Raw genomic sequence first — 26,911 nt, 5'->3', positions numbered from 1 at the left:
TGTTTGACAAACATCTTTCTCCATCATTCTGGAAAACGGCTTATTTGTGCTTACTGAGTCACTCAGTGTTGGAATATATAGGGAGGGAAAAACTGAGACAAATAGCGACTTACCCACAACAGATGTACTGGGTCTATTTACAGTCTTTTGCATACAATCTGCAATGTGTATATAAAGCAATAATCTCTTTTCATACTTGGTCACCAGCTGTAATGGTTAGATTTCCTGCAGCTTCTGTAAATGTTTTGAAGAAAATTGTTTTAGAAACATGGAATTGGCACCTGGAATGTGCCAATGGAAAATGGCAGTGGAAATACAGTAGAACATAGAAGCTTTAGAAAAGCAAAGTAACATAGAAAATTTGGAAACTAATGGTAATGTTTTTACTTTACAAGGAATTTACAAGTAATGAGTCATAGTTTAATCCTTATCTGCAATTAATTTTTTTAATATGCTATTTTCTCCACGAATATTTTACATGTCTCAAGATGGAAGAGAATCACTGCTGAATACGTGATGATTTCGGCATTAACAATACCCTTTTGGTTTAGTTTCATTAAAGTATCTTGCTGTGAGTCTAGATTATTATATGCATTCAGCAGATCAATTCCAGAAGAATACTTGGCTTTTATCTATCTAAGTAGCTTGCTCCAAAAGTAATGCCTCCTATTTATTTCCATGGAAACTGTCTCAGATTGAAAGAGCAGAGTAATGCTGTTTGATAGAGCAAATTCTCAGCTATAAAACATTGTTTTTCAACGTAGTCACCACCATATGTTATGTTGGTTTTTTTTGTTTTTGTTTTTTTTTTTTTGCCAGCAATGAATAAGAGCCTGCATGCCGCTCTCGTATAAATCTGCACCAGTGGAAGTGAACCACTGCCATGGCTGTCACTGCTGAAATGCATCACCCAGTGCCTCACTGTGCCCACATTCACTGTTTTGTTTCCATAAACATTCAGCAAACATCAGTGGGTGCAGTTATTTCCACATGGAGAAATTCAGTGACACACATTTGCTTCATATGCACTTTCATGTCTGAAGCCATTCTGTCAGACTGCCTCTCTGCTGCCAGCTGTCACACAGCAACAACGTGTAATGGAATAGTGATGGGAAGACTCAGCCTCTACTGCCATATCACCAATATCCACCTCTGATAATATATCAGAGGCCACCAACATAGTATAATAGGAGGCATTATTTTCAGAGCAGCTCTCGTGTATTTGTAAGACTGTATTAAAAAGTAATGAAGTAATTTAAGCTTGAGATGCATTTTATCTTTATGAGCAAGATTTTAAAGAAAAAAATGGAGCAGGATTGAGGTGTTTTACATTTTGGTAATGCTCAGTCTTAGACTGTAGAATGTTCTGGTGTTACAGGAAATTTTGAGGAGCATTTCTGATTGCCTTGCAAAGAATATGTGTCTTTCAACTATGGACATGGCCAACAAATGTAAATTTTTTCCTAACCTGGGTATGCCAAGCTGCAAAAAATCACAAATGCTTACAGCAATGGGATGTAATAAGATTCTCTAATAAGATTCCTTATCCTTTACAGGATAAAATCCCCTAAATGTCTCCATATCACCATGAATAGCAAACAGTTGTAAGCCCTATAGTTCTATCTCAACTGAAAAGCGCATTTAAAAAAAAAAACCTTATTTTAGCTTCTTCTCTCCTTTTTTTTTTTAAAAAAAAACTAATATTATTTTCTTTTTTAATCAAATAGAAATCAAACGAAATCAATTCCAAAAAAACCAGACTTTTGATGCTGTCTAGTGATGAAACCATACAACCTCTGTATACCTCATATAATTATCCTCAGAGATTTGCAGTAATCTCATGCCCTGTAAAATTAATCCTATTGCATATCTCCAAATATGCTGGACGAACAGCGGCTGGTCAACGCTACAGCCATGCAGTTGTAGTGAGCATTAAGTGGTTTAGCTAAGTAATCTCTAAATTGATGTTAATGAAAATTGATGGAGGTCCATCTATAGTAAGGAAACAGCGGTGTTCATTTGTTGCCATGATGGAAATACTGGAAGCTGCTTAGTCTTTAATGTGCTGTATTTCATGCCAACAAAATTGAATAGGTGAAAGAGTATTAGTTGTAATTTTTTCCTTCTAAAATTCCCCCCTCTAACCAAGACTGAAAAGAGCAAATATGGAGGCTGCACACATGGTGGAACTGTATTGAATCTCCTTTGAAAATAGTAAAGAAATTATATTTCAGTGGTTTGTGGATTGTAGTCACTGTGATGTGATTGTGCTGCTATCTTTTAAACTAATCAGATTCTGATTTTCAAAACATGGAACTGTCTTACAATGAGGTGTACAGGAGACTACCTGCAGGATGGAGCAAGCGGGCCTTTTACTTATGCTTGTTGCTTTGGCCTCACCTTTCTGAGAAGCCGGTGTGCCTTTACTCACCATTATGTTTTGTTCTCAACAGTACAGGATGGGTCATTCAATACTGTTCGAATTCAAACTCCTCCTTCAGTGGACATTGATGTTTTGTTATCAAATTCCATCTCCAGTCAATGTCAGTTCCATAGCGTCTTCCAAAGTTGTTAAACCAGGGTAAATCTGTACACCACTGTGTGAAGTTTGCATTTTTAACTCTGTTTCTCCTCCTTGTACCATCCTCTCTCCCATGCTTCCAGTTCTCTGAATGGTTTCTGAATCATCTTGAAACTATTCACAACATGACAGGGAGAGCAAAACTATCTGTTTGCTTATGAATTAAGACAAAGAACACAGATCATGGCTATGTGTTAATAATGTAGAGGACTTGAATCTCCCATGTCCTCAGAGTATTGAAGGTCATAGAGCAGCTCAATAAGGAATTTTCTTCTTCCTTATAATGGCTACCTAGACCAGTTTGAACAAATACTAAATACATTAGCTGGGGAGTTAACAGCTTCCTTTGTGTAATTCTGGATATATATTTTCTTAACATGTTTGGGGTAAAACGAGGGTTTTGGAGTGCAGCTGGGTAGGAACTTACAGTGATCTCCATAAAACCAGTTACAACAGTATTCACACAGCCATCTCTGTGGTGGGCAACACGCTGTGGTTTTGTATTCTACTGTAAAAAGTAGACCTCTATTTATACCATCAAGGCATATCTAGACTCATTGAAACACCATGTGGTCTGAAATTACCTGATCAGACTGAAAAAGCTACTCTTAGTGATTGATGCTTATCTCTGAGGCTTCATTACTTTTCCCTAAGCACCTTAGAGGACTTCTGCATGGCTATTTACCATCTTCCATTTACCGTATTCTATTGTATGCCCTTCCCATCTTCTTGAATACTAGGTTTCCCAGCCCATAACTCCAAGAAGCAGCTTTATTTCAGAGTAGAAAGGGGTCTCAATATGTGGCCTATTATATCCATATCAGCTTGCCTTACTCTTTTCAAACAGCTATTGTGTTTTAATAGGTCCTTGCCTGGCAGGGGGAGTCCTTAATTCCTACTATGTTAGAATGGCCAGCTTGAGTTACAGCAAACTGCAGGATGCTGCTCTGATCAAAAGGCTTCTGTTTTTAGAGATTCCTCCCCAGCTCTTATTCGCTGCTGCTGCTTTTTTTTTTTTTTTTTTTTTTTTTTTTTTTTTTTTAAATCCTGGACTAATAATTCAGCATGGTAAGGTCATTTTAGCTTTTCATTTGAAAACTTTAAGGTGTTAAGTTACTGACCTAGCAGAGGAGAAATCAAGGGAGAGGACTCTAAAAAGATAAAGGGATTCCGGGTAATAAAGGGCAAGCACAGCAACTCCTTTCATCCTTTCCTTTTCCAGAATCTGTAGACTGGTCTCAGAGGGTTTGTTTTGCTACAAAGCAACACAAGAAGGCTTTTTCACTGCCTGCTCTGAGCTGTGTCACAGGTGCTGTTGTTCATTTCCTTTCATACAGTACTTGGGATAATCTCTGTACCACATGTACTAATGCCGCCACGAATACAGAGATTGCTGTGCCTGTACCAAAAAGGCTGAAAATAAATTGTTAGCATTTGTGTCTCTCCTTTCCTTCTTTCCACACCCCTCAGCTGAAATAAACTTGAGTGGGTGAGACAGAAAGCATAGCAAAAAATCTCATCTATTTGCAGTGTTACATCACTCACCAATATGTTGTGTTAATGATTTCCTATCTGCCCAGGATATTTAAGGATATTTCCTTAAAGCCAGCCATCAGAAATAACTTTCAGCATCTGTTTCATCTTAATACTGCTAACACATTTCAGTGGAAGTTCCTGAAAAGTACTGTTAATTTCATTAGAGGAAGACGTTGATTTTCGTAAGGCTGACTTTGTTCTCCCAAATATTGTTATCTAAGGAGTTTTAAAAAGCACTCAATACAGTAGCTTTGCATTGAGGTATGCTAATGTTCCTACACTACCTTCCAAGCAAGAGTGATAAGGAAGGAAATAACCCAGTGATTGGTCTGCATATTGCACATAGTGTGGTAAACTTAAGATCGCTATTCTTCACGTATTAGTTTATGTTAAACCACATCCATTCAGCAGTAATTTATTCACAGCAGTAGTGAAGCTGGGATTTTTTTTTTCTCAGTGGTGCCTGCTATTTCAAGTGTTCCCTCTCAGGGCTTGTTCCAGGCAAGGTACAGCTCGCTTTGCTAGTAGAGAGCGTAACCTTGGGGTGAGAGTGATTGATCACTCGGGGATGCTTTAAAGTGTGTGAATGAGTTATTTAACAACAGAAATTTCCTGAACGTTAAAGCCTCCAGTATTTTCTATTGCTAGAGCTAGTTCTTTGTTACCCATTGTACAAATGTCTCTAATCCTAATACTCCTGATTATCCTTACTGTGCTTTTGGTTCATACCAAAAGCACAGTAAGTGCTTGGAGCTCGTGACCTGGGTTCCTTTCAGAGGAACTAAATTGGAAGATGTGTTCCAACTGCAAATGAGCATGCAGTCCATGGGACCAAACTCGAGCTAGTCCAATGCACGTTTCAAGGAAAGCAAATGCTGAAATACCCAAAATGTTGTCATCAAGTCCTCTGTGCTGTTTTTCCCTACAAGTGTTTCACTCAGTCTAGCCATAGCCTCTTTGAGTTTGAGACTACCTTATTCTCACTTAAGGCACTCAATTGTCTATTCATGATGGAGACACCAGTGGGACTGGGAAGAGAAGTTGGGGATGGAAAAAGAGGTGCTCACGCTAGAGAAGCAGGATGAGCCTTCACAGTGAGTTTTCCTTCTTTCATCATGATCTCAGAGGAAAATGCAAATAGTATGCTGTAAGTTAAGGAATGTTGGCCCTTGTTCTTTGCTGTCTCTTTAGTAGAGGAGGGGTCCTGTTCACTCCTTCAGCTCTCTGCATGGCAGCCAAAGGTGGCACTTGCTAAGGGGAGGCAGGACCATGACAAGCTCTTCTGTCCTTGTCGGGGACACATGGCTCTCTCTGCATTATGCATAGTTAGCTTTGCCAAAGTTCAGCAGGCAGAGGCTAACTACTGTAGTGAGTTTCAATTGGGATGTTACCATAGCATCCTGGGACTTTCACAATCTATTTAGAAGTCCAAAGGTTTGAAAAGGGTGCTTGAAAGTTTCTGAACTCTGGCAAGTTGCCGAAATGTAATTACACAAAAGACAAAGCCCCAGTGAAAGCAGCTCTGTTTGGAGAAGCAGCACCTGAGTGCTAGAGTTCCCAGCAGGGCCATTCCTGAGGGCTGGGGCTGTTTTATCACAGTCTCTTCTCAAAACTGTTTTCTTCCTCTCCTGTGCCTGTGTAGTCCCACAAGTGCAGACAAGATGTGCTGCAAGGTGCAGCTTTCTCAGCAGTGCTATTGGAAGGGATGCAGTGCTGTGGTTTGGCTGCTCTAGGGCTTGTGAGGATAAAGAGTGACAAAGCAAGACCTTGCAGTCTCGACTGCAGAAGCTTCTTTAGAGTTTCCAACTGAGCAACGACTTTTGCTCTATTTCTTTGTCATCTTTCTCCAGAATGTCCTTTTAGTGAATGAGGGAAGCTGTTTGGCTAATGGAGTACCAGTCAGGTAGCAATTCCTGTGTGAAATATGAGTGTTGTAATGAACTGAGGTTACCTAAGGAACATTTCGTTCAACTTCTAGTCTCAGCTTCTGCAAGACAAATAAAATCATGTCATTAGTAACTTTTGTTAATGTTCTGATTTGCCTGTGCTGTTTCCTGGTAACAGAAGACCAAGGCAACCATTAGGTCTGTAGTAGGAGGCTTTGAAACCTTCAGCCTTGTTAAAAGGTTTCTCTGCCAAGGACCACAGTAAAACCTGAAGGGGGGAAAGGAGAAGTTAACCAGATAAATGAGAAGGTTTTTTTTCTGCTTTTGCTTCTAGGTTTACAGACCTGCTTTTAACTGAATGAGGACAAATTGATAGTGTGTTAAGATGCTCTAGTTTGGTCGTAAGTCTTTCTCCTGCACAAATGCACTGCTAAGCTCTGGCCACTTGACTTTGCAAAGGGAATGAATTTTTCAGTGGAAGGAAGGCAGGGGGAAGACTGAGCAATCCTAATCTCAGCAGCTGTTAAACTTGCTGAGAAAGTTGGAACTGTTTGTTGCCTTGCTGTTGTTATCTTGCTTACTTAAGCTGTTCCTCTGGAGCGGTAACTTGTTTTATTTCAAAAGAAACTGGAAAAGACATCCCTGCAAGCATTTATAAAAATATAGGTAATGTGATGGTCATACCACGTACATGCAGTTGTAATAACTGCTAGAGTTTTTGGTAGTCTTTTTCTTTTTTCTAGGGTTTACCTGCAGGTCACTTCTACTAGCCATGTTCATGGTAGTTTTAGAGCCATCCCATGCTGAAAACATGAGTGATTTGAGTTTTCATTTTATTAGGGCTAAGAAGCAAGATATTAGTGCTGTCTCCTGCGAGTTAATAGTATGTTAGCTTCATGTTTGAACCTTTCCATCATAGATGTGCCAGGATTTGCTTCCAGATAGTGCAGGTACTGTAGTTCTTCTGAGCAACATAATTCAGGTGCATTTAGATGTCTCACTGCACAGCTAACCCTCCTCATTTCTTTCTCAGATTTAAACTACTCTGAGTATCCTGCAGTTCTGTGATTCTTTCTCACTCCCTCATATTCTTGCCTTCATCTTCTTTCTTTTCCTAAAAACGTCCCTTGTATGTGTCATCTTTTTGAATGCTGCCTTCTCCAATTATACAAAGTTTCTTCATTTTCTCATTTATATCCCTCGTTCTTCCATCAGCCTGACAAATCATCAGTAAAACAATGCAAATAAGAAATGAAAAAAGTCTTACAGGCTTGGTTTGGTTTGGGGTGAGAAGAACTGAAATCCCATTTCCAGCTTTGTCACAGTCATGTTGTGTTAAATCATGTTACTTTCCCATACTCTGTACTCATTCCCTCTGAAGCAGTGAGCTAGAGCACTTTGTAATGAATACTGTTCACTTACAATGAGAGTCATGGAAGCCTTTCCTCTAATTGGTTGTATTTCGATCAGGCAGAGCGTATACTTACTAAGGTCTGCTGGTACAGTGACTGTGCTTTTCTCTGACTTGCACAGCACTGGTTTCATAAATATGAAATAATTTGTTTATTCATTATGTTTACAGAAGGAGTACTTCTAACTCCAAACTTCAAAGATCATGTGTGTTTCTTAATCATAATGTGATTGTTTGTACTTATTTTGCATGAATTTCCTTCAGAACAGGTGGGCTAGAATCGGTGCTTTCAACATATGACAGAAAGTTTTGATTACAGAGACATAAAAGAACAAATACAAATTCTTATCTGAAAAAGTTACATTGGCCTTTCTCAACCCTCCCATCCTCCCACCTGATATCTGACTTTAATTTTGCTTATCTGTGGTGTAATTCCCTGTCAAATGTAAGACACTTTTCTGAGCTACGAAACTTAAAAGGTGATTTACACTACTTATATTTAAGGGGCTGATTTTAAAATTGTAAGTTGAAAGGGTTCCCACTGACCACTGGATTTTGTCTACAGCAGAAATGCTACCCACAGAGAGGTTCTGCTGTGATGAAAATAAGCTTATATCTTTTTCATTAATTCTCTAGATTCTCTTCATTCTCTTTCATTAATGCTCTATATTCGTGTGGACAAGTTAAGCTGCTGTCCCAAGTGAATATTTTTAATGATCTCTCTGGAGTGTTTGAAAGCTTTGTCCCGCATGCATGATTCACAGTGAAATGCACAAAATCCATCTTTGAGGCAACTCTATCATTGTACCTTTGGTATATAATGTTTGTATTTGCATTTCCATTGTTCTTGCATGCTGAGCTTCACCATACCCAAAGGAGAGCTTCTTATACTTCAGAGAAAGCATTTTAAGACAAATGTTTACTATAATAAGTCAGCCTAAAGTGCATACAATTCAAATATGAGAAATCTGCACTAAAATACAAGGGTCTGAATATCAAACTGACTTTCCATTGTAATGATCAGGTACTATTTTCAAAATGCACTTGTGTAAGAGTATCACTTAGGGGAGTGCCAGTCTACTTTTCATGATTCCTGAGGTAGATTTTATACATCTAATACAGTCATGTCTCAGTAATCAACCTAAAAATGAAATCTTGAGGCATGTGTTAAATATTTTTTTGGTTTTGTTTTGTGGCTTCAAGGAAAACTGGTGGTGAGAATGGCATTGAAATATAAACGATGCTAAAACAAAGGGCATCTTCTGATCAGACAAACAATCGTAACTCTTAGCCAGCCATTTTCTGGTGGATTGGTCTCAAGACGTTAAATGACTCTTGGACACCCCTTGCTGGGATTCTTTAGAATGAATTTTACTTTCACAAACCTCTAATTCCTATAATTAAGTTCCAATGTGCGGTTTTTTGCAAATAGTCTTGCCTCTAGAGGACAGATGGATATAAGCTTTAGAGACTTGGTTTCACAAAATATAACTGCCAGTGGTTTTCTTGCTACTGTTCCAGCTGGCTCCAGAACATTCACACTGGTTCAGCTTTCTAACATTCTCTTGTTTTTACTTATCTCCACAGTTTTAACAGCGTACGTCAAGGAACACACATTTTGTTCCGTGAGTTCAGCTTTGTCCAAGCTACCCCTCATAACAGGGCATCTTTTCTTCGGACTTTTTGGAGGTGTTTCCGAACAGTGGGGAAAAATGGAGGCAAGTATTCCAGTACCGTTACGTTGATATCAATATTGTTAGCTACACTACTGGTGCTGCACAAATGCTGACACTGCACACTGATCTAATACACTGATTCTGTTAAAAGGCATCATCACTATAGCGGCCTGTGGAATAAAAAAAAAAAAAAAAGTGCCCACAGCATAAATTAGCATAAGAGCACCTTGTTGCCAGTGTTTCTTCTACTACAGAACAGCTCATCAAGCAACAACAGAGCAAAGGGAATATATCTGTGGTCCTATGCATGAGGACACAAAGGAGAAAATACAAGTTCCGGGGGTCGGATGGGACTCGGATAGCAGCTCTGGAGATAGTTTGAATGTAGACTATGAAGCATGAGATGCTGCTATTACATAGACTATGAAGCATGAGATGCTGCTATTACAAGGCAGGTGGGGTGCTGAGTTCTTTGGCTAGGAGTTCTGTGTGATGTACAGGGTACAGCATTGTTGGGCTGAACATGGGCACCTAAGCTGTGTCTGAGCTAGTTCTGGCACATTTCTTAGATGACATTACAGGAACCTGGTGGTTGTGGAATGGGGACCACTGACAGCTGGGTGACCTTCCCAGCCTCAGCCACAAGGAAAAAGGTTCAATGCCAAAATAACTATTCAGCACTGTGCTATCTTGTCTAGCTATTCTTATACTGCACACACTAGAGTAGGTATTGAAGAACTGGCCAGAGTACAAAATAAACTCATGTAACTGCATGCAACTAAAATTAAGTTTTGGCTTAGTCTTTAAGTTCAGAATTTTAAGCAAACATAATGAATGTTGCTGTACAAATGCGGATTTCAGTGGTTTGAGTTCATTCTGTTTTTTGGGTTTTTTTTTCACAATCAGTCTCACTTGTTTCAAGATATTCTACCTCACTTCTTGTTGCAGGGAAGACTAGAGATAAATCTACAGATAAATCCTTAACTTCTGGCTAAGTTTTGCAAGACTTCTGCTTTTGATGAACAGAGTTTCCAAGATTATAAATAGGGAGATGGCTTTTTTGACACATGCTATTTTAAATCCTTTGAAATTTGACAGTTATAGCTAAACGTGACAAAATAATTAGGTACCGAAGCAATTGGGTACACTGTCTGTAATATTGTCTTACTAGTGATAGTTACTCTGTTGTGTTCTAAATCAAATATATTGGTTCAGGGATAGCATTTTTAAGGCATTGTGTAAATTGTATGGTACTAATCTATTGAGTATGCAGTGAAGACATCTATGATATAAAGTCAGATCATTATCAGGAAAAACAGAGTGTAGATTCCTGGAACACGGTTACACCGTAGAACTGAGAGATGATAATAAGAAAGTCATCCAGCAGAACTGCAGCTTTCAGTGGTGAATGTTGCCAATAACTTGAGAAGAAGCTATCTGATGGAAGGTACTCAATCAACGTTCAATGCAAATTTTCGACAAGCTTTGTCTGTCTAACATTTAACCTTCACCGGGTCATCTTCATTTGTCAGAACCAAAAAGTTCTGGCTACATAATGCGCCGATTTTCTATTACTTTTAGCAATTGTATGTAAATACAGAAAAGGCCTGGGTGAAAATGGAATCACCAAGGTACTTTGCGAGGGAATGGGGGAATCTTAAGGAAAAAAAATCTTAGATGAATGCTACTCTATTCTGATTGTGGTCTTAAAAGAGTTCAGGATATGTTTTCCTGACTTCAAACTTGAGTGGCTGCACTTCTTGGTCTGAGCAAATGTGGCATGTTTACCTGTACATTTACATGCTTTCTTCCTATGTTAACTGGAGACAGAAATGTGCGGCTTCAGAGAACTTGCTGACAAATTTTCAGCCATTCAGTCTAATTTCTTCTTGTTCTCTAGCAGTAATTACAGTCTAGAACTTTGTTTTTATTCATTTTAGTTTCATTTGCTCTGAGATTTTTATCCCTAATGAATCACATTAACTTCTTAGTGGAATTTCTCAGTATGTCTGCAATTAAAATATTTCTGCTGTATTTGCACAACAGGAGAACTCAGAACATCCATGTTATTTTAAGTGCTAAACTCAATTTACTAAGAAGTTGCCACCAAAACAGTGCAACATGATGGATGAAAGATGATCATTGCCATCCCAAGGCATAGATTAGACCTGGATTTACTTCTTTTAAATACTTTCTTTTTGGGTGAATGAAGTAAGCAATAATGTTATGCAACAAATGGTAGCAACCAGAATTGAGATCATTAGTGTTTTAAATGACAAAATGTCTCCTTATGAGAGGAAAAAATCAAACTAAGTGATGCCCAAAGCAAGTGAGACTTTCAACTTGGAGCTTTCTTTAGAAGAATGAATGGTGGTATGTCTTTTAATTAGATTATTCCAGAAGTTAGTTTTGTTTTGGTTTGTTTTTTTAGGATCACTGAACTAGAACACAAGACCATATGAACATATCAAAAATAGTTATTTTTGATGAGCTTGCGTAGAATCATAATTCTGTCTGTAGACAGTTTGTTGCTGTAGCATCTTATTTTATGTTGATAGAATTATGACAGTTTTAATATCATTATGTGCAGGAGGTAGAAAAGTTAGAGTCCTGCTAGGATTAACATCAACAGAATTTCTTATACCATACAATCTCTTCAGCTTGATAGGTTTTAGTTACATTTTTACTCATATTGGAGACTGGATTTATAATTATTTTATTTATTTATTTATAAATAAATAAATAAATATATTTATAAATATATATATAAAATAAATATTATATATTTATTTATAATTATTTTGTCTCAAAATACCAAGGAAAAGTCTCTAGCTTCACTAAGTATGTTGGTAGCGTAATAAGCTTAAAAAAATAAAGAAAATTTTTAGGAAAAAAAAAAAAGGAAGGTGATACACTGGATCTTTTTTTTTTTTTTTTTTTTTTTTTTTTTTTTTTCCTTTTTTCCTTTTTTTGAAGCTCAGCAAGGTGCAGAGTTCTGTTTTCAAGTATGTTTAAGCATATGTTTATGCATATCTGGGATTCCATGCAGGGGGGAAGAATACAATTGAGTTTATTTTAGAATGCGATCCACTGTTAAGAAACTGTTGAGGACTTCAGAAAATTTCTTGCATTCTATAAACACTTAACAATGATTTGCAACACTCATAGAGGTGGTTAGAGGACAGCTAGTTTGTGTGTTCAGAAACATAGAGCATAATGCTTGGTTAGCAACAGATTTCTCCCAGAGGAAGGTAAAATGACCAGAAGTCTTGTTTTCCTTCTGCTTATGCTTAAATTGACCTCTTGGAATCTAGCTGACCTGCTCTTTTGAATTGTCTGTTCTTCAGGACTCTTTAATTAAAACTGTGCTTTCTCAGTTTAAACAGCCCCTGCAGAGTTCTGCTGTAAAGCTTCATAAGGTCAACATATGCCTCTCCCAACCCCCTTGGCTTTCATGTCTTGTTGGTTCTGTTTTTAATTAAAAAGATTTTTCCTTAAATGCTTTCCAGCCAATTAAAGATATTTTGCACTGAGAAACTTGTTCCAGGCCTGATATATTGAGAAGCAAACAGAAAGCTCAGACTGAACCATTGGAACTTTTTTTTTTTTTCTTTTTCTTTTCTTTTTTTCCTAGAGCCCCAGCTTTCTTCAGTACTTTTCAATGGCTTTTCTCTTTTTTTCTCCCTTTTCTTTCTCCTCTTTTCTTTTTCTATTTTTACCACCTATTTAAAATTGCATCCAGGAAAAATAGCTGTGGCTTGATACCTTAGATATAGTTCTGGAATGGTTCAGCACCAGATACAGGATCAGGAGTGGCTGTTACTTTATGTAGGTGCACGCAGCACCAAAGCATAGAAGTGCTACAGAAAAGTATGTTGGAATGTATTGGTTAGGGAACATTTTGGCAGGCCATTACATCCCCTTCAGGCAAAAAGTACTGCTACTGTATCAAAACGAAATCTTATATACTTGTTTCTTGTTTCATGTTCATCACATGGCATAATGGTTGAGGTTCTGAAACCCTTTTCTTTGTCAGTGTCAGCCTACCTCTGCGTATGTAATTCCTCATTTTAAATTGTTCCTTTTCCTTTTTTTATTCTCTCTCTTTTAAGCTGGCAGAATCCTCCGTCTTTTCTTTTTTTGTTACTAAAAGCAAATCAGATCTTTACATACTGTTACTGTAGGAAAGTTTTTATTAATCAGTAAGGGTTTGTGGTATGTGCTAAAGATGATTAAGCAATGGATTTTAGTATAGTATTCTCTGGAAGCTCATTCTGCAGTGAAATAGCCTTATCTGAAATGACTGATCTCCAGCCTTTGTTCACTTAGTAGTTTCACTGCCCTGCAACTGTGGCTGTTACTATTTATGATTTGTTGATGTAGCTATGTCTGGAACCACAGATGAATTTGGAATATCAGGTCAAAGAATTTCTGAAATTGAGGAGAAATAAGTAGATTGTGTAGCAGACATGGTGAGGTATATCTACAGGTATTATAAGTTAAAACATCTGCATTGCACAATGAAATGGGCTGCAGTAATCACTGTAGAACTAGTAGCACATGGGTCAGTGATCATGTCTTCATTCAACCTCTTCCTGAAGTTAGTCTATACCGTTTTATCTGTGCAGTTTCTGGAATTCAGTATGGTACAGCAGAAAGCTTCATTATTGAATCTGTTTCCTCATCCCCAGTATTGCATTTTCTTTTTAACTGTCTCTCTGAACATGCAGCAGCTCATCTTAATTTCCAAATGTTTTTTTTTTTCAACTTCATAACTTCATATTCTAAATTTATATCTCTTCAATGCTTTTAATGCTTTTTTGGGGGGAGGGGGGAACAATAAGTTTATCTGTTTTTATAAAATTTTTCTGGTTATTTGTTCATCTGACAGTTTTTCACTGGTTATTATGTCACTGGCAAATTGAATTAATATGTTCTTTATCTTTTGTTCCACTAGAGTGAAACATTTAAATGAGCTTATTCTCAATGATCATTGTTGCATTCTGCTAAGCAATTATCCAAAATTCAACTGGCAATTATTATGACCATTTGCTTTGCAGCCTTTTGGCAAGTTGCCCACCCCTATGACAGAATCCTTATTCAAACCAACTGAAATGGATTTTTTCAATTAAGTTGCTTAAGACTTTTAGATTCCAATATGGGCCGAGAGAGTTTGTTATTCCGAATTGTGGGGAAGTTCCTTGGAATAAAATTAGCTCTATGTTGTGTGATTTGGACTGGGATTCTGAACTCTCCATGTGTCCTGTGTTAAATGAAAGTGGTCTGTCTCTTTTCTGACATTCGACAAGTCTTTAGAGGTAATCTACACACTGTATATGCATACACAACTAACCAATCAACAATCTTTCAAGCATTGGCTTCATGAACTGTTAATTTTTAGGACAGCTGCTCTGAAAGTAATGCCTCCTATTTTGTTATCTCGGCCCATTACTTCAGAGGTGGATGTTGGTGGTATGGCAGTAGAGGTTGAACCTTCCCAGCAATATCCCATTACATTTTGTTGCTGTGTGACAGATGGCAGCAGCAGGTCAGTCTGACAAAATGGCGCCTGCCACTGAAGTGCGTATGAGGCAAAGGTGTGGAATTGAATTCCTCCATGAAAGAAAAATTGCGCTTACTGACATTTATCAATGCTTGCTGAATGTGTGTGGAGACCAAATAGGGGATATGAACACAGTGGGATGGTGAGTGGTGTGTTTCGGTAATGCAATGTGAAAGACAAGTCTCGTACTGGATGGCCATGCACAGCAATCACACAGTGAAATGAAGAGTGTCTTAATCAGCTCCTCTGAGTGAATCAGCAGATTGCTATCAGGGAAATGTGCATGGTGCTGAATATTGGTGTCAGTGCATTGGAAATTGTGGTGCTGGTGTTGGAATATCACAAAGCTTTCACCAGATGCGTCCCACAAATCATCACACAGGAACAAGAAGAATAGCATGTGCAAGTTTGTCAGGACTTATTGATCCAATACCAGGCTGAAGGTGACAGTTTCCTGGATTGTTTTGTTACCAGTGACAAGATGTGGTGTCACCACTAGAATCTGGAATCAAAACTCTATGGCAGTCCATGGAATGGTGACATGTGAATTCCCTATTGAAGAAAAAGTTCAAGGCACAGCCGTCAGCAGAAAAAGTGATGTGCGCTGTTGGGACAAGAAACAGGTGATCCTTCTGGATTTTCTGGAGCCTGGACAAACCAATAGCCCTGACTTCTGTACCATGATACTGACTAAGTAGAATGCATGAACTTCCAGTCAGGCCAGAGAAGGAAGCAGCCTTTCTCTTGCAGCATGATAACGCCGGGTCCCATACCAGTTTGAAGACCATGAAGCCCATAACCAATCCTGGCGGGCTGTCATACTACATCCACTGTACAGTCTGGCTTTGCACCTTCTTACTTCCATTTATTCAGGCTGATGAAAGATGGACTGTTGGGCAACATTTTCCTAACAACGCTGTCATAGTAGCTATGAGACAGTGGGCGAACTCCACTGGTGCAGACTTCTAAGGGTGCAGCATGCAGGTTCTTGTTCATCACCATTGAAAATGCATACCTAATTGTGGTGATTATGTTGAAAAATAGCATTCTGTAGCTGAGAACTTGCTCTACCAAATAGTGTTATTGTGCTCTTTGTGTCTCTCTGTAGTTTTTACAGAAATAAAAAGGAGGCGTTGCTTTTGCAGCAACTTACCTGATGTTTCTTGTCCACTCTTCAGCAGTAAAGATATTCAGAGGTAGAGAAAGGAAATGTACATCTTGTTTTCTTTTGATTCCTTTTACTGTGACTTTTACAAAGAGCTTGTAGGAAAGCAAGAACCTCTGTGAAGCTCGCACCTGCTTTCAGTCCACTGTTGGCTCAGAGATGTGAAAGTGAGAAAAGAGTTATCTTCATCCCTTCTCATTAACAATGAAACATCCATTCCTAAGTTGCTGTTTTCTAGTATGCCCCTGTGCTGTTTAATTCAGGCTTTATATACGTTGATATTTCCAAATACAAATATGATTTCCAAGTACAATTTAGCACTATATAAAGATGCTAGCTTGGGACCTGGATAGGCATATTTGTATGTCAGCAGCCTGAAACTAGGTGATTCTCTCAGCAAATCAATACATATGTGAGCAGTGTTATGGTGAGTCTTTGTAGCTAACTGATATAGAATAAACTCTGGGACATGTGCTGAACTACTTGGCAGTGCAGATGCAGCCTGAGGAAGAGCAGTGTGAAAGGAACGTGTATCCATGTTTTGCATAAAAAGTAGAATACGGACCCTCCTTCACACACATGCAGTTAGTTCTTCAAAGTGGCCTCCATGCTAGAAGATGTCATCTTAAGTGAAGGTGTATCTATCTATTTATTACTGTCATCCAGCTGCGTGGATAACTGGATTATTGCACCTTTTTTGTTCCAGCTGCTGCTTATAGCTTTTCTGATTTTCTTTTTATTCATAGTTTCCATCATTGTAAATTCACTTCATGCTTTTCACAAGTTAACCTCATTGATTTACATAATGTGCTCCTGACTCTAAAATGGACCATCTCCTATTGAATCAAGCAGGCTTGATCTATATATCTAAAAGGATTTTTTTTTGTTTTGTTTTGTTTGTTTGTTTGTTTTGTTTTTTGTCTGTTTGTTGATTGTGAGTATAGACAACTACAGTCTCTCATCCCTGGTCTTCTACCTCATCAACTACTTACACTCACCAAAAGCTTTAAATGAAGTTATTCTGGTAAAACAAGCTTGGAAATACCATTTATTTCTTTTGGAAACATATTTTTCCCTGTGGTGTAAAAAGGCTGGCTTGAGCTGAATTTCTATTTCTGTAACAATGTTACCAAACTCTTCCAGCAAATCTTTTTTCTTGCTAGGCAGGATAATTGATGCCTGCAAACTCATAATCTCTGCTCTGCTTTTTGTTTTAAGGTCTTGGTACCATTCGAGATGCCCTTGCTTAACTAAAAGTGTGATGTAGAATTAATTTAGTTAAACAGTGCAGCTGTGCTTAGGTGTAGAAGTTCTTGCATAACCCTAAAGTTGTCTTACCTTGTTGAACTATTTAAATCTGGTTTAAATAAGTATGATCGTGAATAAAGGTGTTTTGTATGATTGAAAAGATCATTGTATTCTACTGTGGTGTTCATCCTTGGAGAATTCTAGATGAATATCATTTGAAATGATCTGCATGCATGATTAGTACTTTGATATGCTCTACTACTTTCTGAAATTGCAGTAAGGTAATCTGCAGATGAATTATGAAATATAGTTAGTAATATTTATAAATGAAGCCTGATCCATTTCAGATTTGTCAAAGGGACATGATTCTTATGTTGCACAGTGTGACATCCATCTTTGCAAGCTGAACTGAGAGTGATTTGCCTTCAGTGGTCTTAGTAAGGACAAACCTTATCACCTCTGATGGTTCAATGTTTCCATTTTGCAAACTGTAAAATAAAGAAGTGGAAAAAATGTGGAAAAGTTAAATAACTTCCATGTTACTCTTTTACCAAAAACAGCCCTTCCCTTTGGTCCTTTTCTTTCATGGGGAACTAGGACTGTATGAAATATTTACTACTTCAGTGAGGTGGATTTTTCATGCAGGAAGCTACATTTCATGCTAAAAAAAAACAAAATTAAAAAAAAAACCAAACCTTTTTTTTTCTATTAGCTACAAAGTCTTCCCAAAAATAAATAATAAGTGTTTGGGGTCTTCTTCTGTTGCTGCCTAGCAGCACAAAAGTACACCATAAGGATACTTCACCATAACTGATATTTCCAAAGCAATACTCTGCTACATTGCTTGCTGATGCTAAGGATACTAAACAGCATATCTGTGCTGTAGGAAACTCTATTCTGAATTTTCAGTGTAAGTTAAGTATTATCTAGAGACTTGCAACAATAGTATATGATTCTTAAAGCAACTCAAGGTATAGATGTGCTAAAGAGGCATGGAGCTTGGTTGCTGCTGCATGATGTCTGTTTCCAAGGTGTTTTCTGCCCTCGGAAGGCAGTCAGTAGAAAGATTAAAAGTTGTGAAGAAGGAAGAAGTTTTGGGTGTAGGAAAAAAGAAAAAAGGCCTTACTGGGTAGAAAATTCAAATCATAATCACAAAACTGTGACTGTGATTAGATGTTAGAAGGAACATTTTGATCACGCAGGGTCAGATGCAGCATGTTGTCCAAGACTGTGTTGAGTTGGGTTTTGAATTGAATACAAAGATGAATGCTTTGTAACCTCTCTGGACAAACAGTTCCAGTGTTTGACCACCCTGAAATCTCAGTGTGACCAAGAAACCACTCTTAAGCAAACTACTGTTAAACTACAGCATTCAAATTGTACTGTTCTTTTAGCCACTGAAATTTTAAGGAGAAAGTCTTTCTTCAGAAAGAAAACAAGGGGAATTGCTAATAAACCAAGTGTGAATGACTATCAAAAGCATAGGTTTTTTTTTTCTACCCCTTTCTATAAGGGTTTAAATGTCTATGAAATAGCATCGCCACAGACTTTGTAAGTTCTTCTAAAGCAAATGCTGTTTTAGTTTATCTCTTCATTAATCTCTTCAAGTATGACTTGTTTCTGTCGTACTTATGATTGTTGATTGTTTTCTGTGTTTGTCCTTTCTCAGTATTTTGTGGTCAATTTTCATTATACTTAACAGAAAAATATGACTCAGATAAATTCCTGAAATGGTTGCTCAGATATAAAGACAAAGACCTCAGAAATACTTCATGTGCAGGAAAAGCTTAAATAGAATTTCACACCTGAAACTTCAGAGAATTCAATGTCAGTTTAGCTAAAACCTACAAATCTGTAGTAGAAAAGCTTTGTAAGTTCCTGTACTCACAGAGCCGCTTGTTAGAACTTTTCTTCTAAGGTTTTCCTGTATTAAGCCTGGGCGCAGGAGCAGTCAGAGTTTACATCAGCTGATTTAATAAACTGGTATTGATTCCTCTGTAGAAATTGTGTATGATTTGTAACAGTGAAAATAACTCCTCATACTCTACAGTCTCTCTGCTATTGCTTCTTTTTCTTAAGCAACACTAAGGGCTGGAGAGAGTATGAGGAGTTGGGGACACAGTAAAAGCCTAAAGGAAGCAGAAGAGGTGACGTTATTTATTGATTTATTGTGGTGGTGGTGGAAAGTACATCAAGTTTCAAAGTTTTTCTAGAGTTAGCTTTTGTAGAGGGAGAAGTCAGGAAAAGTGATATTATTCTGAATGGAATTTCAGTCTTTCCCCTTTTTTGTTCCACTGTGCTGTAGCACAGACTTTCATTCTGAACTATGTTCACACTCATCCTCTGTTCAAGTGTCATGTGTTAGACCCAAAGATTTTTCTTTGTTTCCTTTCGCTTCATTCTGCTATTAAATATTTCTTCACTTTTGCTGGCAGTGGCAGAGGAATTGCTATACTGTGCAAAGTTATAGTGCAAAGCGGATACTAACCAGCATGATTAGGATAAAGAGCATTTAATATTACAGTTTCTGCCTGAAATAGTTCTAATTTTTTTGTCTACTCTGATTGAAAACTTCATATTCTTGAAATGACTGAGCTGCCAAAATTGTCTTTAAGGAGCTGTGAAGTGTTTCATTGCTTTCATTTGTGACAGACAGAACCTCTCAAATGTGATATCTCAATTTTAATCTGGTGAATAATGATGACACTTTTCTATACCTGCTGTCTAAGGATCTGTTTTACAGATTTTAAGAAATGAAGCCTTCCCAAACTCTTGTCAATACTATTTTCACTTTATAGCTGCAAAAAGTGAGACAGGGAAATGAAGCAGCTAGCTGAGGTTCACATAGCTGGAGGTAGAATCAAAATCTTTGATCTTTTGATATTAGTTATTCAATTTTATATGCTAAAATTGTTTTTCTTACAGATACAGGCATCTTTTACCATGAAACAACTAAGAAAACGTATTACTATAAGGCAATATTGTTTAGATGAATTGTTTTTAAAAACCTGGTTTCTATTTAATTTGTAACTGTTTTGAGTGATTGCTGGCTTACTCAGAATAGTATACCACTGCGTATGACCTGCATGGGGTCGTAGGATTTATTTTTTGTTCTTTTCAAGTTTGACATTAAAACCCCATTTTCTGTTTGCTTTTCTAGACAAAGTCTTTAGAGCAAGTTAGAAATCAGTTAGCTAACAAATGCTGTCATGTTCATTGCCTTTATTGTAGAACCACATGCTTAGTATCACTTTCACCGTGATCCTTCCCTCTTTGGGAAGAAAAAAAAAAGGTAATTTTGTGTGTATGTACCATGGTTCATAAGAATTCTGGTGTTTAGCTGATAACTTTACCACTTAGAAAGCAAATCCCCTTGTACCAAAATTGTTTGCTTTTCGTGTAAAATTGGCAAGAGGTTTTCTCTTTTGAAGGAGCTCAAAATAGAAACTACTTTATATGCTGGAATATCTTCTTTGTTCATCTTCCCTCATTGTAAATGCAGAATATTTTCCTCTTATACAAAGGTTGTAGTCTTTTGTTGTTTCTCCATAGTTTCAAAGTACTAACTACTAGTTGTACTCTTGTTCAAACATGTTGTGCTTCAAGGGACCATCTTGTAAAATAATGCACTATTATTTTCTAAGTCCAGACTGTTAGATGAACTGAACATTGTGTCTAGAGAAAGTTTTCCTGAGCATAACTGTTCTTGGAAGAGCCATCTTCTGAATTCTTCTATTTAAATCATAGAGAGCAGAAGCCTAGAACCTAATTTGGTCTGTTATGCCTTGCTATTTGTCTGGAAATACAGGTTTATAAGCTGAGCTTTTAATATCACAGAGAAGTCGGATTTTGCATTAGATTAAACAAGGCTCCTGCACTGGAAAGCTGTGTGTATGCACTTGAGTAACCAAAGCTAAAGAATGCCTGCTGGAGCTGCAGCTGTTTCTTTCTACATTTTCCAACTAAACGAATAAACGTATAATAAAAAACAGAAGTAAAAAGGACATAAACTGATGAATAGAGTTCTTAGTCTGTTAGCCTTAGCATAAACTGCATAAGGTAGATCTGTATGAATGTCACCAGGAAGAGAAAAAAGGATTACACTTCTAGAAAATTGTATTTCATCTACAGGATGTAGAATCATAGAATCATTCAGGTTGGAAAAGACCTTGAAGATCATGGAGTCCAACCACGACCTAACCATACTGCCCCAACTCTAACAACCCTCTGCTAAATCATGTCCCTGAGCACCATGTCCAAATGGCTTTTAAACACATCCAGGGATGGTGACTCAACCACCTCCCTGGGGAGCCTATTCCAGCGCTTAACAACCCTGTTCTTCTGTGAAGAAGTGTTTCCTGATATCCAACCTAAACTTACCCTGGCGCAACTTGAGGCCATTTCCCCTCATCCTGTCACCTGTCACCAGTGAGAAGAGACCAACCCTGCTCTTGCTGTAAGCACCTTTCAGATACTGGAAGAGAGCAATAAGGTCTGTCCTCAGCCTCCTTTTCCCCAGACTGAACATCCCCAGTTCCTTCAGTCTCTCCTTGTAGGGCACATTCTCCAAGCCCTTCACAAGCCTTGTTGCCCTTCTTTGGACCTGCTCCAGCACCTCAGTGTCCTTTCTGTACTGAGCTGCCCAAAACTGAACACGGTACTCGAGGTGAGGTCTCACCAATGCTGAGTACAGGGGCAGGGTGACTTCCCTCGTCCTGCTCACCACTCCATTCCTGATCCAAGCCAGGATACCACTGGTCTTCTTGGCCACCTGGGCACACTGCTGGCTCATATTCAGCCAACTGTCCATCAGTTGATTATTAACTATCTGATAGTAGAGTTAGTAGAGGTTAGTAGAGTAGAGTAGAGACAGTAGAGTTGCCTGGGTTGTTGTGACCAAAATGCAGGACCCAACACTTGGCCATATTGAAGCTCATGCAGTTTGCCTTGGCCCATTGATGCAGTCTATCCAGGTCCCTCTGTAGTGCCATTCGCCCCTCAGGCAGATCAACACTCCCTAACTTGGTGTCGTCTGCAAACTTACTAAGAAAGCACTCAATTCCCTCATCAAGTTCATTAATGAAGATGTTAAATAGAAGCTGCCCCAGTACTGAGCCCTGGGGGACACCACTCATGATTGGCAGCCAACTGGGTTTACCTCCATTGACCACAACTCTTTGGCCACAGCCATCCAGCCAGTGTTTCACCCAGCGGAGCATACGCCCATCCAAACCATGGGCAGTCAGCTTCTCCACGAGAATGTTGTGGAGGACAATGTCAAAGGCCTTACTGAAGTCCAGATAGACCACATCGACAGCCTTACCCTCATCCATTAAATGGGTCACCTTATCATAGAATTAATCAGGTTTGTCAGATAGGATCTACCATTCGTAAACCCATCCTGACTGGGCCTGATCCCCTGGTTGACCTTTATTTAGTACATGATGGCTCCCGAAATTATCCATTCCACAACATTCTTGGGCACTGAGATGAGACTGATAGGTCTGTAGCTACCAGGATCATCTTTCTGGTGTCATATTTGCCAGTCTCCAGTCTGGAGCAACCTCTAGGAGTCACCTGGTTCAGTTCTCTACTCTGAGTAGGCCCAGGGCTTTCCCCAGCTGAGTTTTGAGCATCTCCAGTTGCCCCTTCCTCAGAGATGCTTCTCTGAGTTAGCTGTTCCAATGTTTGACTACTCTGGTTGTGAATTTTTTCCCCTCTGTGATCAAAATTTCTCTTGGTTCAACTTGCATCCATTGCCTCTTCTCTTATGAGAATATAAATTTAATGCATAACCTAGAAATCTAGTTTCCATGGGCTTCTTTTATAGACAACAAAGAATGGCTGATCCATAAGATAGTTTTTAACAGTTTGAGTGGGATCTTGCCATGATTCATTATCTGGGAATATTTCACTGTATTGGTTATGCTAGGAGTTTATGTAGAGCAGCCTTGGAAGACCTGTGTTTGGTCCCTGGGCTAGGCAGCATGAATATTACCCTTTAACTCTGCATTTCAAACATGCTCTTTCTGGAGAAATGCACTAAACCTTTATCTAAATGCATCTTTCTGAGAATGCTGTGTTCGTTTTACGTTGTCATTCACTGTACTGTAGGACCTACAGATAAACCTTTTAGGAAAGTGCTTGATTCCATGATGCTTTCTTCCTTTATACTTCTTCAGCTAATAATACAGCTTTTGTATCTAGAGTATGCTCTAAGTAAAGGGAAAAAAGTAAGTAGCATATTAAATCTTTTTAGACTAGAGAAGGTTAGTAAGAAATCCAAAGTAATTGAAATCAAACTTATAATCTCTTGAAGTATTTATTTTGGAATCCTAGCTAAGACATCTTGGAGATCTAGTGTTGTATAGAAAAAAAAATCTAGTGAAATGCTACTTACCTGGTTTCTCAGTAAGTGAATACTGCCAACTCCAGCAGATAAAGAAATTAAACATCGTCATTTAAGGAAACAGGTTTTTTAGTTCAGAGTATAGATACTGTAAACTTTATTCATTCTTTCTTTTTCCTTTTTTCTGTCAGAGAAATCTATCGGCAACATTCCTCTACACAGACTCACACACAGAGTCTGAGGCTTTCTTTTATAAGAGCTTATGCTGATTTCAAATGTTTTTTAGTTCTTTTGTACTTACATTATTTCTGGTTTAGGTGTATATAAAGTGAATAGCTGATATTGAATAGTGTGACAGTGTTATTTGTGTTTACACCAAGCAGAAGATTTAAGCATTTTTCTCCCTTCCCTACTCTTCTCAGTATACATAATCTAGTGGAGCAAATGTAGGACAAGCAAAGAAATAGAGACTGGCAACTTCTGAATCCTAATCCTGTTAGACTGTGTCTTTGGCAAATCTCTTAACCTCAATGCACCTTTGTTTTCCTATTTATAACCTGGACTTCCACCTGTTGAATTGGTTTAAGTGTTCTTTGGATGTATGAGTTTGGGCTGGATAAGTAGAACTGAGACTACTTAGATGTCTGTATCAATCAGATTTGCCAGCATCGAGACCTTATGGAACTCTCACTTTTTTTGTTAGTATTAAGCAGTTAATTTTCAACAGAGAAGTATGTAAACTTCACTGCAACTTCTTTTTTGCTGAAGAAGTAACTATTCTTGAAATGCATAGTAAAACTGAGCAAGCATTTGAAATTTAAAAACTTTAATATGAAAAACAAAGTATGAATATCAGTCTTCTCTTCTACTTTACCTCCCGCTTCTTCCCATTCCCCCTTTCAGACTCAGAAGTTTTTTCCTATGGGATTTTGTCTGCCTTTTAACAGCTCTTTGGATGATATTCAAATAAATTCTGAAGGAGGAAGAAAAGGCTTTTTGATAGTTAAAATGAGATTTCAAAAGCTATATGTATTCATGCAAAAATTAACTAAGCCTGCAGAGAGGAAATATGAAAGTGGCAGCTCTGTTTGTTGTGGTCTTGTTGCAGAAAGCTGTCAGACACAATATGCAAAATCATCTTGAACTCTTTCATACTTTCAGCAGAGATGAAGTAAACCAATGGCTTTTTAGCCAGAAAGCTATTTTTTTTCCCCTGCCTTGACTCTTTTCTTTCTCTACTTGTATTTGAACATTTACTAAATGCTTGTTAAAAAGAAGATGTTGATGAAATATACCTGATAATCAATTTGTGTGTATTCGTATGATTCTGTTTCTGATTGGTGAAAAGTGAACACATTTAAAATGTGAAAACTCAGATTATGTAAATGAAATTACACAAGCAAATCAGTCTTCTTAATTGCCTTTTTTTTTTTTTTTTTTTTTTTTTTTTTTTTTGAGTAATGTGGATATAGATAAAGAAGAACTTTATATTTCTTATGACTAGTTGTCAGATAGTACACAGAGAGTAGTGGTCAATAAATCAATGGAAATCGGTGATTCCAATAAGTGGTGTCCCCTAGAGGTATCCAGTCCCCATGGTACAGGGATCAATACCCTTTAAAAAGTATTAAAGATATTAAAGAATATATTCATCAGTGACATTGACAGTGAGATTGAGTACACCCTCAGCAAGTTTGCAGATGACACCAAGCTGTGTGATGCAGTTGATGCACCCAAGGGAGAGAGGTGGGGTGCCATTCAGAGAGACCCAGACAGGCTGGAGCAGTGGGCCCAGATGAACCTCATGAGGTTCAACAAATCCAAGTGCAAGGTTATGCACCTGGGTCCTGGCAATTCCCACTATCACAACAAGCTGGGGTACAAAAGGATTTGAACACAGTCTTTCTGATGGATGGCAAGTTGGACATGAGCCAGCAGTATGTCCTCGCAGAAAGCCAACCATATCCTGGGCTGCATCAACAGAAGTGTGATCAGCAGGTGGAGGGAAGTGATCCTGCCCCTCTGCTCTGTGCTGATGAGACCTCACCTGGAGTACTGCATCCAGATGTGGAATCCTGAGCACAGGAGAGACATGGATCTGTTGGAGCATGTCCAGAGGAGGGCTGCAAAAATTATCCAGGGAATGGAACACCTCTCCTACAAGGACAGACTGAGAGAGCTGGGGCTGCTCAGCCTGGAGAAGAGAAGGCTCCAGGGAGACCTGATATCAGCCCTTCAGTATCTAAAGGGGGACTACAAGAATTTAAACAAAATAATCTTTTTTTTTTTTTATAATTTATTCTATACCTGTCTACAATCCTGATTCCTGTATACCTTATTATGACAAAAGGTAGCAAAATAAAAATGGGATTCTAATTAACAGATTTATAAAACATTATCCAATTACCTTAAACAACATTCTCTACCTTTCCTTGCTATGATAGTTACAAATTAAAACTGGCTTACACCTCCCCTCTCCTTACAAGAGTAAGTCAAGTAGCTTTTGCTGGGTGCCTAGAATATAATTATCTTGTTTGTTATGAGTGTATCAAAATGTAAGACAGTTTGGGCATAAGTGGCAGAAAAATGTTATTGACTGGCTAGTAATGCTGAAATTATAATTAGTAAATTAGATGTGGGGAGAAAAGCCCTTGTATGTTGCTTTACAAGTTGGACTTTGGGAAGGCTATCAGTGTGAATGTACTTTCTATTATTTAACATTCTTTCTCCTAAAACCACTGGATAACAGTGAATATGCACACTTTTCTTGAATCTTGACAGTGGATTAGACTCAGCTCACCTAACTTACCTAGGTGAGTGGGGTAAGTTAGAAATCAATTCGGTGACTTTTTGCAAAATTCTGCTTAGGCTTATCTGAATTACCTCAGATTCCACTAGTGTTAGCATCTTAAAATGTTCAGCACTTTTGAAATTTATTGCTTAGTTTGTTCTTCTGTTTCTACTTATTTAACTACAATGTTTTTTTCTTCTTATAGTACTGTACAGGAAAGGTATTGAAGAGATGCTGTGCTCTGCAATCTTAGCCTGATATGGAAGTTTCTTATCCAAGAAATCTTTTATTCTCTTTTCACAACTTTAGCACATGATTTTCATGTTTGAATTAAAAAAAAGAAAAAAAGAAAAGAAAAAGAAAAAGAAAAAAAATGTATAGGGACCACTACGACATTAGGGCAGTTCAATTGCTTTTTGGCTCAGTTGGGTTGAGTAACTTTATTGGAAGTGTCTGGATACACTGAACAGATGCACTCTCATAAACCTACAAAGTGCAATCCCTTTGCTTTCAAGTAGTGTCAAGTGTTTTGAAAAGGGACTAATGCATCACCATGCAACAAAAGAGCAGAAAACTGCTTCACTGTTTTTTGAAGGAGTTTCAAAATTCTGAAGGATGATAAGTTTTGCTTAACAAGAACTTTGAGAAGCAAAGTCCCAACCCCACGGTTTACCCATGACAAAGGTCAGTTTGAAGAAGTTGCCC

At 38.0% G+C, this 26,911-nt stretch overlaps 1 protein-coding gene across 1 annotated transcript in view; it reads left to right on the top strand.

Annotated features, from left to right (window-relative positions):
- The window catches only part of CSTPP1 (centriolar satellite-associated tubulin polyglutamylase complex regulator 1), a gene marked incomplete at both ends in the record, with an annotated part of 82,063 nt that overhangs the window by 19,279 nt on the left and 35,873 nt on the right, over positions 1–26,911 (top strand). The window contains one exon of the mRNA XM_079536932.1: positions 9,002–9,144. Within this exon, the coding sequence (XP_079393058.1) occupies positions 9,002–9,144 (143 nt within the window). The remainder of the gene's footprint in view (positions 1–9,001; positions 9,145–26,911) is intronic.

Source organism: Tetrao urogallus, assembly GCF_951394365.1.
Source record: "Tetrao urogallus genome assembly, chromosome: 6".
NCBI classification, from domain to species: domain Eukaryota; kingdom Metazoa; phylum Chordata; class Aves; order Galliformes; family Phasianidae; genus Tetrao; species Tetrao urogallus.
This window is presented reverse-complemented; position numbering and strand designations above follow the sequence as displayed.